Source organism: Armigeres subalbatus, unplaced genomic scaffold (assembly GCF_024139115.2).
Source record: "Armigeres subalbatus isolate Guangzhou_Male unplaced genomic scaffold, GZ_Asu_2 Contig937, whole genome shotgun sequence".
In the NCBI taxonomy this organism is placed as follows: domain Eukaryota; kingdom Metazoa; phylum Arthropoda; class Insecta; order Diptera; family Culicidae; genus Armigeres; species Armigeres subalbatus.
The window spans coordinates 1,902,680-1,916,819 of record NW_026943741.1 but is presented as its reverse complement, the minus strand read 5'-3'; the positions used below and the strand labels follow the sequence as shown (position 1 = coordinate 1,916,819).

General features: G+C 38.8%; 1 protein-coding gene across 8 annotated transcripts in view; it reads left to right on the top strand.

The window, feature by feature from the left end:
• Positions 1-14,140, top strand: part of LOC134204861 (zinc finger C2HC domain-containing protein 1C-like) — a 183,313-nt gene that overhangs the window by 161,237 nt on the left and 7,936 nt on the right. For all 8 annotated transcript variants that reach the window (XM_062679680.1, XM_062679672.1, XM_062679674.1 and 5 more), the window contains 2 exons: positions 5,090-5,608; positions 6,224-6,284. In XM_062679680.1, the coding sequence (XP_062535664.1) occupies positions 5,090-5,608; positions 6,224-6,284 (580 nt within the window). The remainder of the gene's footprint in view (positions 1-5,089; positions 5,609-6,223; positions 6,285-14,140) is intronic.

Here is a 14,140-nt window from a genome sequence, read left to right as displayed (position 1 = left end):
GATTGTGGCAAGAATTCATTCAAATTCCGACAGGAATTCATCCAGATTCCAACAGGAATTCATCCGAATTCCGACAAAAATTCATAAGTATTCCGAAAAGAATTTATTCGATTTTCGAATTCCGACAGGAATTCATTCGGATATCGACAGGAATTCATTCGGATATCGACAGGAATTCATTCGAATTCCGACAGGAATTCATCCGAATTCCGACAAGAATTCATCCGAATTCCGACAGGAATTCATCCGACATCCGAATTCCGACATCCGAAATCCGATTCATTCGAATTCCGAAAGGAATTCATTCGAATTCCGAAAGGAATTCATTCGAATTCCGAAAGGAATTCATTCGAATTCCGAAAGGAATTCATTCGAATTCCGAAAGGAATTCATTCGAATTCCGAAAGGAATTCATTCGAATTCCGAAAGGAATTCATTCGAATTCCGAAAGGAATTCATTCGAATTCCGAAAGGAATTCATTCGAATTCCGAAAGGAATTCATTCGAATTCGAAAGGAATTCATTTGAATTCGAAAGGAATTCATCTGAATTCGAAAGGAATTTATTCGAATTCGAAAGGAATTCATTCGAATTCGAAAGGAATTCATTCGAATTCGAAAGGAATTCATTCGATTCCGAAAGGAATTCATTCGAATTCGAAAGGAATTCATTCGATTCGAAAGGAATTCATTCGAATTCGAAAGGAATTCATTCGAATTCGACGAAAGGAATTCATTCGAATTTCCGACGAAAGGAATTCATTCGAATTTCGACGAAAGGAATTCATTCGAATTCGACGAAAGGAATTCATTCGAATTTCCGACGAAAGGAATTCATTCGAATTCCGACGAAAGGAATTCATTCGAATTTCCGACGAAAGGAATTCATTCGAATTCCGACGAAAGGAATTCATTCGAATTCCGACGAAAGGAATTCATTCGAATTCCGACGAAAGGAATTCATTCGAATTCCGACGAAAGGAATTCATTCGAATTCCGACGAAAGGAATTCATTCGAATTCCGAAGGAATTCATTCGAATTCCGAAGGAATTCATTCGAATTCCGAAGGAATTCATTCGAATTCCGAAAGGAATTCATTCGAATTCCGAAAGGAATTCATTCGAATTCCGAGAGGAATTCATTCGAATTCCGAGAGGAATTCATTCGAATTCCGAGAGGAATTCATTCGAATTCCGAGAGGAATTCATTCGAATTCCGAGAGGAATTCATTCGAATTCCGAGAGGAATTCATTCGAATTCCGAGAGGAATTCATTCGAATTCCGAAAGAAATTCATTCAAATTCCGAAAAAAATTCATTCAAATTCCAAGAGAAATTTATTCGAATTCTGAGAGGAATTCATTCGAATTCCGAGAGGAATTCATTCGAATTCCGAGAGGAATTCATTCGAATTCCGAGAGGAATTCATTCGAATTCCGAAAGGAATTCATTCGAATTCCAAGAGAAATTCATTCGAATTCCGAGAGGAATTCATTCGAATTCTGAGAGGAATTCATTCGAATTCCGAGACTGCTGTAATCTGAAAAAGTGACGTATACGGCATTTTCCAAAAATGGTTTTAACGAGTACTACACATCGCGCTCTTTAACAGAAAAATGGAAAACATGGATGTAGTAAAATGGCTGTTACGTCACTTTTCCAGATTACGGCAGGTGAGGAATTCATTCGAAATCCGAGAGGAATTCATTTGAATTCCGAGAGGAATTCATTCGAATTCTGAGATGAATTCATCCGAATCCCGACAGGAATTCATCCTTATTCCGACAGGAATTCATCCGAATTCCGACAGAAATTCATCCGAATTCCGATAGGAATTCATCCGAATTCTGACAGGAATTCATGCGAATTCCGACAGGAAGTCATCCGAATTCCGACAGGAAGTCATCCGAATTCCGACAGGAATTTATCTGAATTCCGACAGAAATCCATTTGAATACCGACTGGGATTCATCCGAATTCCGACAGGAATTCATTCGAATTTCAACAGGAATTGATTCGAATTCCGACAGGAATTAGAAGATAGAAATTCATCCCAATTCCGACCAGAATTTATCCCACAGGACTTAATTTAGAATAATTCCTGTCTGAACTCGGATAACATCCTGTCGGTATTCGGATGAATTTCTAACGGGATTCGGATGAATTCCTGTCGAAATCCGAATTCCTGTCGGGATTCGGATGAATTTTCGTCGGAAAAAGGATGAATTCCTGTTGGAATTGGGATGAATTCCTGCCGAAATTAATATAAATTCCAGTCGAAATTGGGTTTAATTCCTGTCGGAATTATCAAGAATTCCTGTCGGAATTAGGAAGAATTCCTGTCGGAATTAGGAATAATTCCTGTTGGAATTCGGATGAACTCCTGTTGGAATTTCGTATCGGAATTCGGATGAATTCCTATCGGAATTCAGATGAATTCCAATCGGAATTCGGATGAGTTCCTGTCGAAATTGGAGTAAATTCCTATCGGAATTCAAATGAATTTCTGTCGGAATTCAGACAGGAATTAATTTTAATTCCGCCAGGAAATCTTCCCAATTCCGACAGGAATTCATCCCAATTCCGTCAGGAATTCATCCGAATTGCGACAGGAACTCATCCTGATTCCGACAGGAATAAATCCGATCTTCGACAAAAAATCATCCAAAAACTCCAAATTCCTACCGAAATTAGAATAAAATAATATCAGTATTCAAATGAATTCCTGTAGGCATCCCGACTGGAATTAATCCAATTTCCAACAGTTATTCAAATTTATTTATTGAATCGTTTTCGATGTTATCGTACAGACTAAAATTAAACTACATTCCTAATCCTAGTTTTAAAACAATGCTTGGAAATATTAAAATCAAACATATCACATACAACGTTGAAATTTCTAAAACAAGAACTTAAAGGGCTGTTAAGACGAGCCCGGTGGTCTAGTGGCTACCGCTTCTGCCTTACAAGCAGGAGGTCGTGGGTTCAATTCCAGGCTTCCAGGCGTTCCTACTTTGTATTTCTATCTTAGTTCTTTCTGTGTTTCACGTTCTACCAAAACGATTCCTACTGCTATAACCTCCCACACAATTCCAAAACCTCCCATGGCACCTATGAGAGGTCGTAGAGTTCTCTGCATCTTTCTTAAGTAGGTGTCCAACTAACCATCCTTCCCTTTCCTCAGCATTCGCAAGGACGTGGCCAGGAGAGATCTCGACTATTGGAGGGTACATTGCTTCCATCTAAGAGATAGTGATTAGTCCCAAATCAATATGTGGGGTAACGGATGAAAGAGATGCTACTCTCATACAATAGTCTGTAGACTTGTACCACCTACGATTTTGTCCGAATTGCTCAATGCTAATGCTAATGCTAACAAGAACTTAAAGGGCTGTTATACCCATAATTTATCGAGTGCATGGGGACAGCGATGAGAGAAGCGAGCCGTAACCTACAACTATGGGTTATGAGTTGGGTCTCCGAGAGAAGATCCGAGCAATCTATGTATTGAGGATGTCGTGGACCAATAATCTTTTTAGTTTCAACCGTCTTCTTGACAAAAGTTCAAGATCCACCAGCTGACAGCGAGCAGAATAGTCTGGTAAATTTGCCGGGTCATTCCACGGTAAGTGACGAAGTGCCAAACGGATGAATGATCTTTGAATACGTTCAATATGAATGACTTACGAAGTGTGGTAAGGATCCCAAACAGGGGCAGCATACTCAAGAATGCTACGCACGAGGGCGCAGTACAGTGACTCCAATGCATATACACGCTAAAAATGAACTACTCAAAATTGAGTCGAATCCGACTCATTTTCATTAAAAACGGGACAACTCAAAATTTGAGTAGAAGATACTACTTCAATAAAATGACGATTGCACTTAAACTAGGAGTCTGTTTGTCGTAAAATGCACTTAGATAGATAGATAAACTTGATTCGTATCTGTCGTATTAAAAATTGATAGCTTGGCCTTAACTTTCGCGAAATCGTCATTTTATTGAAGTAGTATCTTTTACTCAAATTTTGAGTTGTCCCGTTTTTAATGAAAATGAGTCGGATTCGACTCAATTTTGAGTAGTTCATTTTTAGCGTGTATGTCTGTAAACTGCGATGCATTACGACGAATGAATCCGAGAACTGCCCAAGCCTTAGCATTAATTATACAAATGTGCTCACTGAAACGCAGTCTAGAATCCATTACGACTCCCAAATCTCGGATAGTAGCGACACGGTCCAATTCGATTCCATCAATGGTATAAGGCGAAGGTGGGTGAAGATAGGCCGAAATTCCGACAAGAACTCGTTATTGGCATTTGAATGGGACGAAACGATCACATTTTATGCATCGTGAACATTTCAAATGAATTTCGACACCTTCTAAACGCCAAAACCTTCAAGTTCATTCGGTGCATTAGTTACTGCAGCGACTCTATGTAACCTCAATCTGGTGACAGATTTGTAGTACTTCTAGTTGGACTCAGTGGCAGCCAACCAATCACGAACTCGACCCTTGTCGGAGTCCTCGTCGGGATCAGTGGAAAGTCATGCTGCAGAACCTGAAAAATTGAAATATTTTTAGAGATTTTTTAAAAATTTGAATTAATTCATTAGGAACCCAATTCAAAATTATAATAATTTCAAGTCTTTGGATTGGCAAGTTTGGTCTTTGTTCCAATTTAAGATCAAGGCTTAAAGGATTCGTGGCACTCGCACTCGCAAAAAATTTAAAATCCTGAAAAAGGCATGATTGAAAACTTTTGATTGTTAACTGCGAAAATACAAACACAATGTGGACAGGCAGCTCAGCATCCGAAAGGCACGAGAGTTTCTTCTGGGAATTGAGAATAAATCAAAACGGTTTGGAAAGTTTCTTGGTCATTTGAGTTTAAACAATTGGAAGTGGAACATTTCTGTTAGATAAGTCTACAATAGTTGATCATACTTTGTTTTGTAATTGACAAATAATTATTTCATTTTTTAAATGTAAGACTTGGCTCCATGCATTCTTTAAAACTATTCCGACATTTCCACTCATGCTTAAATCTAAAGTTTATAACTCTTTTTTCGTATCTGTCCCCCTTTCAGATGCGCTTCCAACAGCGCCAACAACAGGAACGGGATCAACGCAAGGTGGAAATGATATCCACCACGAAAGCCACGGCCGCCTCGGTAGCAGCGCAACATCACACCGCCGGAAGTAACGGCAGTAGTAACACCGTCCGTACCTCGACCATTAGCGCGTACTCGACTACAACGACCTCCTCCACAACCTCAACGGGCACCGCCGGTGCCGGGGGTGACCTCTCGGCGTCGCTCGGAGCGGGCAAGGTGCGACAAATGTTTGACGAGCGCCGCCACCACCGGGTAGCCGGAATCGACAAAAGTTACCCGCTGCAGCCGATCCAACAGCAGCAACAGCAGCTGCAGCCAGCCGGGAAGCCCACCGTCAACGGCAGTAACGTTTCCAACGGTAACCCGACTAAGGGGACGGCCGCAGGTCTGAATAACAAAACACGTGTCCCGCCGATTTCGGCCAACACGAAAGCGCGCCTCGCAATGCAGCAACAACGACCACAGCAGCAAGAAAATGGAAACCACGTGGAGGTGAGTTCGGTGGGCTGCTAAGGATGGAAATCAAAGCCTGAAGACCAGTTTGGCGATGTAATTATCGACCATGGCTACCAAACTGGAAGGAAATGGGTCTGTTGGGTAAATGGGAAAACTTTTAAGATTAACATCACGCGTTGAATCGCATTTTCGGGCTCGATTTTCGGATTGTTTGAGTGAACCCTTTTGTGGTGCTTACCAAGATGATGTTTGCTCAAAGCTATTAATATGCTGTAAACAAAGTACCTTCTACACATGAAATAGAATTTCAATTTACGTGAAGGAACATCACAAAGTAAAAGTTCTATGATTTAAAATCTACGGAATGATTTTATTAGCTCTGTCTAACTTTGAACCAAGTTTGAGTAATTTGACTTTCAGAGAGAAATTTAAAGTCTTAGTATATCAGTAATTCCCAAGAAATCGATTCTCTTGCAATTCTGATATTCTATTTTGTATATTTCATTTTTCCTCAAATTTGCTACTCGTCCGTTGGGTATAAATTGACTCATTTTCAATGCGATTAACAAGTAATAAAATAATATTGAATAAAACTATCGTTATCTAGATCTAACATTCTGATGCAAAAATATCGATTATCTTATTTTCCAGACCTTGAAAGCCGCTTCCTTCGACGACAACGAGAACCTATTGGATGACGAGAAATTTCCAGGTAATTACACGTGTCAAACACGATTACAGTGCCGTCCTTCCAACCTTTTCCTGTACAAATAACGGTAAAAATACCCAATCGATATCCTTCGAACGTCAATCTCCGGCTCGAGACTTTGAGTGACGGGGCGGTTTGTCTCGGACCCATTACCTACAATATGCCGTTTCCCCCACTTACGCTAATGGCAGACGAAAACAATCGCACGTGTCATGTCAATTTGCCGAGTAGATATACAAATTTTGAGCACGGTCGGTTACGTTCCATACCGGTATTGTTGCACCATCAAATCTAATTTCCATTCATGCCTTCAGGTCGTAATGTCGCGATGATTCCGATGTATTTTGGCAAGTCTGAAGGGGGAAAATGGAAGCGCTGACTTGGGGTTGGCCTCTACCTGTATGCCTTTTACTACTTCAGGAAAAGTGGGAATTTGATTTCGATTCAGATACGAGAAACGCAGTGGTTGTTATAGATGGAAAATTAAAGTAAAAAAAAAGTCAGAAAATTTGTGTAATACCGTAATCCATGGTAAAATGAAGCGAACGGTTTTTGAAAAATAATTAAACTTCATCCCCCTCGTGTTGATCGAATGGAGAAAATTTTAAAACCTAAACATCATGTGGCATTTTCACAATCGAGCCACTGTGCGTAACAGGTAAAATGGAAACGAATCCCTTACCCTTTTCTCTGTCACATCATGTCATATTGTCGTTTATAAAATGAAGGATGTATCACATTCAATTCAATGTCTACATGTTAATAATTTATTATCAAACATCAAAACTGCTTTAATATTTAAAAAAAATCCTTTGCAGCACTGCATCCCATGACTGGCCGCCTCGCATAGTGAGATTTTCCACAATTAGACTGGACCCGATCGGAATTCGGAACCAGTTACATAGCCCCAAACTGAATATGCTTTGTCTCGTCATTAGTTTAACGCCAACATCGATAATTACGTTTCGATGTCGTTATGATCCTGATAAAGCTGGCGTTGATTTATCATGTTTTTCAAGTGCTTGATAATTTATCGATGATTACACTAGTCGATAATAAAAACCATAAGTATCGGGAAATTTACTGGAAAGTGACATTTGTTGAATGACTGTGAAAATTTTTATCCTAGGGGTTCGTTGCTTTCCAAGTCATCTACATGTTTTATGTGAATATAGTGAAAAACACCAAGAAATTTCGGAAATCTGATAGGTATATTTATGTCTGATAGGTATATTTATGTCATATGACATGAAATAGACATACGAACAGATGGAGACACATGGTGCATTGATTTTTTATGATTGATTTTTGTGCAAACGAATCTGTGTCAAGAGGTCGAAGGTCAAAAGGTCGGAGGACAAAAGGTCGAAAAAGAAAAAAAAAACATATTTATCTTTATCTTTATCTTTATCTTTATCTTTATCTTTATCTTTATCTTTATCTTTATCTTTATCTTTATCTTTATCTTTATCTTTATCTTTATCTTTATCTTTATCTTTATCTTTATCTTTATCTTTATCTTTATCTTTATCTTTATCTTTATCCTTATCTTTATCGTTATCTTTATCGTTATCTTTATCGATATCTTTATCGTTTTCTTTATCGTTATCTTTATCTTTATCTTTATCTTTATCCTTATCCTTTTCCTTTTCTTTATCTTTAGCTTTAGCTTTATCTTTATCTTTATCTTTATCTTTACTTTTATCTTTATCTTTATCTTTATCTTTATCTTTATCTTTATCTTTATCTTTATCTTTATCTTTATCTTTATCTTTATCTTTATCTTTATCTTTATCTTTATCTTTATCTTTATCATTATCTTTATCTTTATCTTTATCTTTATCTTTATCTTTATCTTTATCTTTATCTTTATCTTTATCTTTATCTTTATCTTTATCTTTATCTTTATCTTTATCTTTATCTTTATCTTTATCTTTATCTTTATCTTTATCTTTATCTTTATCTTTATCTTTATCTTTATCTTTATCTTTATTCTTTATTATTTTTCTTTATCTTTATCTTTATCTTTATCTTTATCTTTATCTTTATCTTTATCTTTATCTTTATCTTTATCTTTATCTTTATCTTTATCTTTATCTTTATCTTTATCTTTTTCTTTATCTTTATCTTTATCTTTATCTTTATCTTTATCTTTATCTTTATCTTTATCTTTATCTTTATCTTTATCTTTATCTTTATCTTTATCTTTATCTTTATCTTTATCTTTATCTTTATCTTTATCTTTATCTTTATCTTTATCTTTATCTTTATCTTTATCTTTATCTTTATCTTTATCTTTATCTTTATCTTTATCTTTATCTTTATCTTTATCTTTATCTTTATCTTTATCTTTATCTTTATCTTTATCTTTATCTTTATCTTTATCTTTATCTTTATCTTTATCTTTATCTTTATCTTTATCTTTATCTTTATCTTTACAATAATTACGTAAGCACTTATGGGGCAGGTGGGGCTTGTCATTTTCTTACGCTCCATATAAATAAAAAATGAATCATATGGAAAAAATCTTAAATGGGGAGAAGGGGAGGTTGAAAAATCCTGAAAAATCCAGAAAAATTGCTTACGTAATTAGTGTACGTAATTTACAGGTTCAAAAAAGTCTTATAACACTATTTTAGTATTGATAATACTATGTGTAAACAATATGCTTCTTCTCAACATTCCTAGCGACTCTCCAGTGGCCTCTATGCTGACGAAAAACGATACGCAATTTTTGACGAAGAAATCTATGAAATCCATGCCAATGGAAACCCGTCATGTCCATGCTAGCCACCCTATAACCAGAGACCGGCGGAGTGAAAACCTGTCGAAATGGCAACGTATGAAAATGCATGAAATCGTGAAAATAATACTGGCATCCCTTGAACTTTTTGCTTGCTTCTTATGGATGCAAAAAGTAAACAAGTCGAATTGGAACCGCTTTTGACGGTTTGATATGGTTGACACGTAACACATCAAATTTGTTGTTGTTGAGCGGTTTTTCATAAATCCATGCTGGCAGCTCGAGATAATCGGTGCAGCGGCTCTATACAATCGTGTGTGGATCGGCTTTTCGAAAAACCTTGCTTAAACAGCAGAGGATGAATATTCCCCGATAGCTGGTGACGCAATTTCGGCTTCCAGATTTATGGATCGGTATTATGGACGCGGTTTTCCAAGCAAATGGCAACACTCTGTTTTGGAGCGAGCGGTTCAACACTGCAGCAATTGGGGTCGCTAACGTAGCGGCGCAGTTCTTTATAAATGCAGGAGAAAGATGGTCTGTTCCTGGACCTTTACATGTGCTGTTCGAATCTCATCAGGACAAAACTGAAAGCATGGCAAGCTGATGTTGTAGGAAGGTATTTGATCAAAACAATTCTAGCGACGGACAGGAGATGCTCTACTAAAACACTTTTGAAGTAGACAGCAAAAAGGTTGGCTGCTTCATTGCTTGTTCCTGAAGTAGTTCCATTAAATTTCACCAAACTGGGGATGCCGTTGTCATACTTCCTCTTTTTGATGTGATTCCAGAAACGGGAAGGATTTTCCTTCACAGAAGCTTGAACGTTGTGTAGGGGAACGGTTCGGCACTTCATCCCATAGCTCCTATTTCCATCCCATCAAAAACAAAGCAATGAAAATGAGTTTGGATTGTTTCTTATTTTTGTGATTTTTTTCACCAGTGACCTTGTTGTAAAAAGAAGCGACGAGATTGGTGCTGTATTTCTTTGTTTGAATATATGTTCAGAGAGATGGAAAATGGAACAGTTCCCCTACATAGTTTTCGTGGGCAGCAGAAAGGATTGTTTTATATTTCAGCTCAACATCACGAAATCTGTCCCTGTCAGAAACGTTTCTTTGTTACGAAGTATCGGCTACGCAGCTTGCGGAGATTGTTGCGAAGGTTACGTAGCTCAGGAGTCCACCAAGGTTGATTAAAATCAGACTTTGAGGCACGCTTCTTCCGAGCATCGTGTGTGTTGACAACTTCAAAAAGAAGTTCGTAGAGGGTCGATAGCATTCCATCCACTGTATCAGACCGCAGAAATGGTATCCAATCGATGTTGTCAAAAATAGAATTATTCAGATCAAAGTCGCATGCCGAATATATAAAACAGTCTACGTCGTAAGGTAATGCTGGCATGACATTCTCGTCAAGAAGTACGATGATTGGTTTCTGGTGGATATCAATAGGCAGTAGCGGAGACGTTGGCTTCCATTTATGTTTACAACATGGTTAATTTGCCTCAAGCCATTCGTGAACATTACTTCCGTGAAGCTCAGCTCGGTGTCAGTGGAAACGTTGAAAGGGACGTAACCGTTGATATCGACATCAAAATCCCAGCGCCAAGGTTATAGTCACCAATCGATAGAATTGTAATTGTATAATAGAACTCAGAGGAATTATCTGCTATGGAACGTACAGCATTCCCATGAGCAACGTATAACTGTATACTAGAGTTTGGCGGAAGATATACAGCGATAACGAAAAGCGAACGAGGCTTCGACTTAATGTGGACTGCTATTTGTTCCAGTTCAACCGAGTTGGCATACGATACAGATTCACTTTCCAGTGAAGTTCTGATTGCGACCATAACGCCACCACCTCGTGAGTGATGACTGGTTAAATCGTTGCGATCATTACGGAAAAATGTCCACATTTCCGTGAAAATGAACACGTCAGAGTCGCAGCTGGATAACGCCAAACGAAGCTGACTATTTTTTGTGCGCAAGCGCAACCCTCTCTCATTCTGGTAGTAAACAGATATCATGTGGTTTGAAGAATGCCGAGCGCTGGTTGGCGTAACTGGCAGAGGCGATGAATCGTAGCCAGCAATCTTGCTGGTTGGGACGATATACGGAGCGGCCTGAAGTTCTCCAATCACACTGCGGCTGGATTCACGTGAGATGTCAGGCAGTGAGCCGATCCTAGTAAGAGTGTACTTGCCTGAGGATGGTTGGTGGAAGACCCTCTCTCCTGATTCATACACAGGGCCGGGACGACTGTTGAACGTAGTCTGAAATGGCTCGACTGAGATGAGCGGATAAGGGTCATTCTCACGACTAGCGGTAATTGTGTGTCCTAGTGTCCATTTTCGGGCAGATATGCGTCTCGGTGATGTGTTTGTCAGTTCGTGTCGGTGTAAAGCGTGGCGAAGTCAGATGTCAAGTCAACAGTTTCAACTGATTGCAATGTTGAAAAAACTATGCGTTAGCAAGCGGACTTGAGGCGCTTGACAAAGATGGGACAGTCGATACTCCAGGAAGAGTGACACACGTCGTATGGTGAGGCGACTAGTATTCAGCAGGTGGCAATTGATACATTTTACGAAACCAGAATCACATTCACTAACTTGATGGCCTCAGCACATTTCGGACAGCATGCGGTTTTCTTGCAATGAACAGCTTTGTGTCCGTACTCGGAACAATTGAAGCAACGCATGACATCAGTTGCTTCGATCACTCTACAGCGTTCTCAACCACAACTCGTTGTCTGTTGATGAGATCTTCAAATCCACGGGCATCGGTCTCCAATGTAGCTGGCATGGATCGCGCGCCGTTTTTGCTCATTCGGATTAGCTCGTCCGCATTAATATCCTTACAAAAACCAATCATCATGATTCTTGGTCTTAACGGTTTTTGTATTTCAACGTCGTACTTTGTCTTGAAAACTTCAGAGGCAGCGCTGGCTAGCTTCAACTCGTGTTCTCTCGACTCACACCTGACAGAAATTTCACCATGGTTCCTCAAACGAGCAGAGCAGATATCAGCCTTTGTAGATACTGCGGGCGGCTCCTTTTTTTGGCTTGAAAAGAACCGTTTATTCTATTTCCATGACCGTGTTAGACTTGCGTTGCGGTGTGATAGGAACCGGAGGTTTAACAGGCGGCCGAAGGACCACTGGATTCCTGTCCGTTTTTATCTTCTGCAGAAGTTATATCTCCTCAGCTGACGCGCCCGGTAAACTATTTGATTTCCACTTCACAACAAATTTGAGAACCAAGTGCAGCTCATCTGCATAGTTAGCATATGTACAAAGACTCGGAGAAAGATCTGAACTCCAGAGTTATGTGTATAGCCAAAAACATCGGATTTGACAAAAACTGAGTGGAATCTTGATAAGAAAATTATTTTAAGCTTTTAGTGGAATGAATTCACTTGTCAAAAAACGAGTTTGTACTACTCCATTTAATTCCACTACTTTATTGTACCTTTAGCAGATACGTATTTCGACCTCAACAGTAAGGCCGTCTTCAGTGTCTAGTAGTGACTCGACTTGACTAGTTATTCAAATGAGTTTTATGGGCTTTTAACGACATGATTGGTTGTAGTCAGTTTCCCGGTGGACCAATTTATTCGAGGTCTAGAAAAGTTGGGGGAACAGCTGGTCATACGCGTAGGTTGTAAGGAGATGTATGGAGATGACTGATTACTGGCAGATTTGCATCGAGTACCAGAACAACCATCACCGGTTCTTCAATCCTTTTAACCAGCAGCAACAGCACACCGCAATCGATGCCGAGCTAAACGAAATTGCCCTCATGAATATGAACAATAACAACAGCAGTACCACGCTACACAACATAAAGCTATGATAAACGTGTTGTTGAAAGCACTGTGTCCGATAAACTGCCCCATCGCCCCAACACCTCTATTTTACGCTTCAGTCTGACTTGTATTTTTTGTTGATTTTGTAATTTGAAATCGCAAAAAAAAAAACGATTTTAGTTGAAACTCGTGATTTCTGGCAGCCGTATCGTGTAAAAGCTAGAAAATATAGTTGCTTCAAGATCGCTATGGATTGCAAAAAGTGCCACCATCCCGTCATAACGAAAGAACAGCCTCACATCTATTGTAATGGAACGTGCGCCGAAGTTTACCACGCTACTTGTGTTGGGTTGAACAAAGAACAACTTGCTGCTGTGTCGCCGCCGTACAGAAAGAAACAGCTTTTGGTTGTGTGATGATTGTTTTACTGAGTTCGTACAGTGGAGGAATGAGAAAAAGGAGAGAAACGTATCAAACGCAAACGTTCAAAAATCTGTGGGTCCGAAATGCGTACTTCATGATGACATTATTGAGCTCAAGGCAAAAGTTGATTCAATAATGTCTATGCTCTCTTCAAATGGAGAATGCAACTTGGATACTGTTATGAAACACTCTACTCCAAATCAAATCGTTTGTAGTGATCCGTTTACATCTGGTTTATCAGATCAAACAGCTCTGGATGATTCTGGGAGAGTATCAAATAGTGCTAATGATAGTTTCGCATTGTTGCTTACAAATGTCGACAGCAGTGTCTCTGAAGACGACGTTCAAGTGATGGTATCTAGATGTCTGGCTGCCTGTGATACTGAATGCAAAAGTATTAGGAAATTAGTACCGCCATGGGTCGATACCAGCTCTCTAGATTATATCTCATTCAAAATTGTATTGAATCGGAAATGGAAATCAATTGCTATGATGCCGTCTACGTGCCCAAGAAATGTTAAATCTCGTGAGTTTAGGCAGAGACAATGTACCTGGAAAACAGATGATAGATAATTTGCTATATTTTTGTATCGATCACTTATACTGTTGTTTTTCTTATTATATGTAATGAAAAGATAGCGTCTAATTTTATGTTGTGTTTTGAAGTTGTGAGTAATTTTAACTGTTTAGTGATGTTAGATACTGCCAGTGCAAAAGTTGTGAAGTTTATTTTTATTAGAATTAGAATTATTCAATTAGACTAATACTAGTCCGTTGAATTAAGAAATAATAAAGAATAAAGAGTACAGTAGACCTGGTAGACCAATTGATACAAACTCCAAAACAAGAAAACATCTGGTTTAGGTATAACTGAGTGGAATATC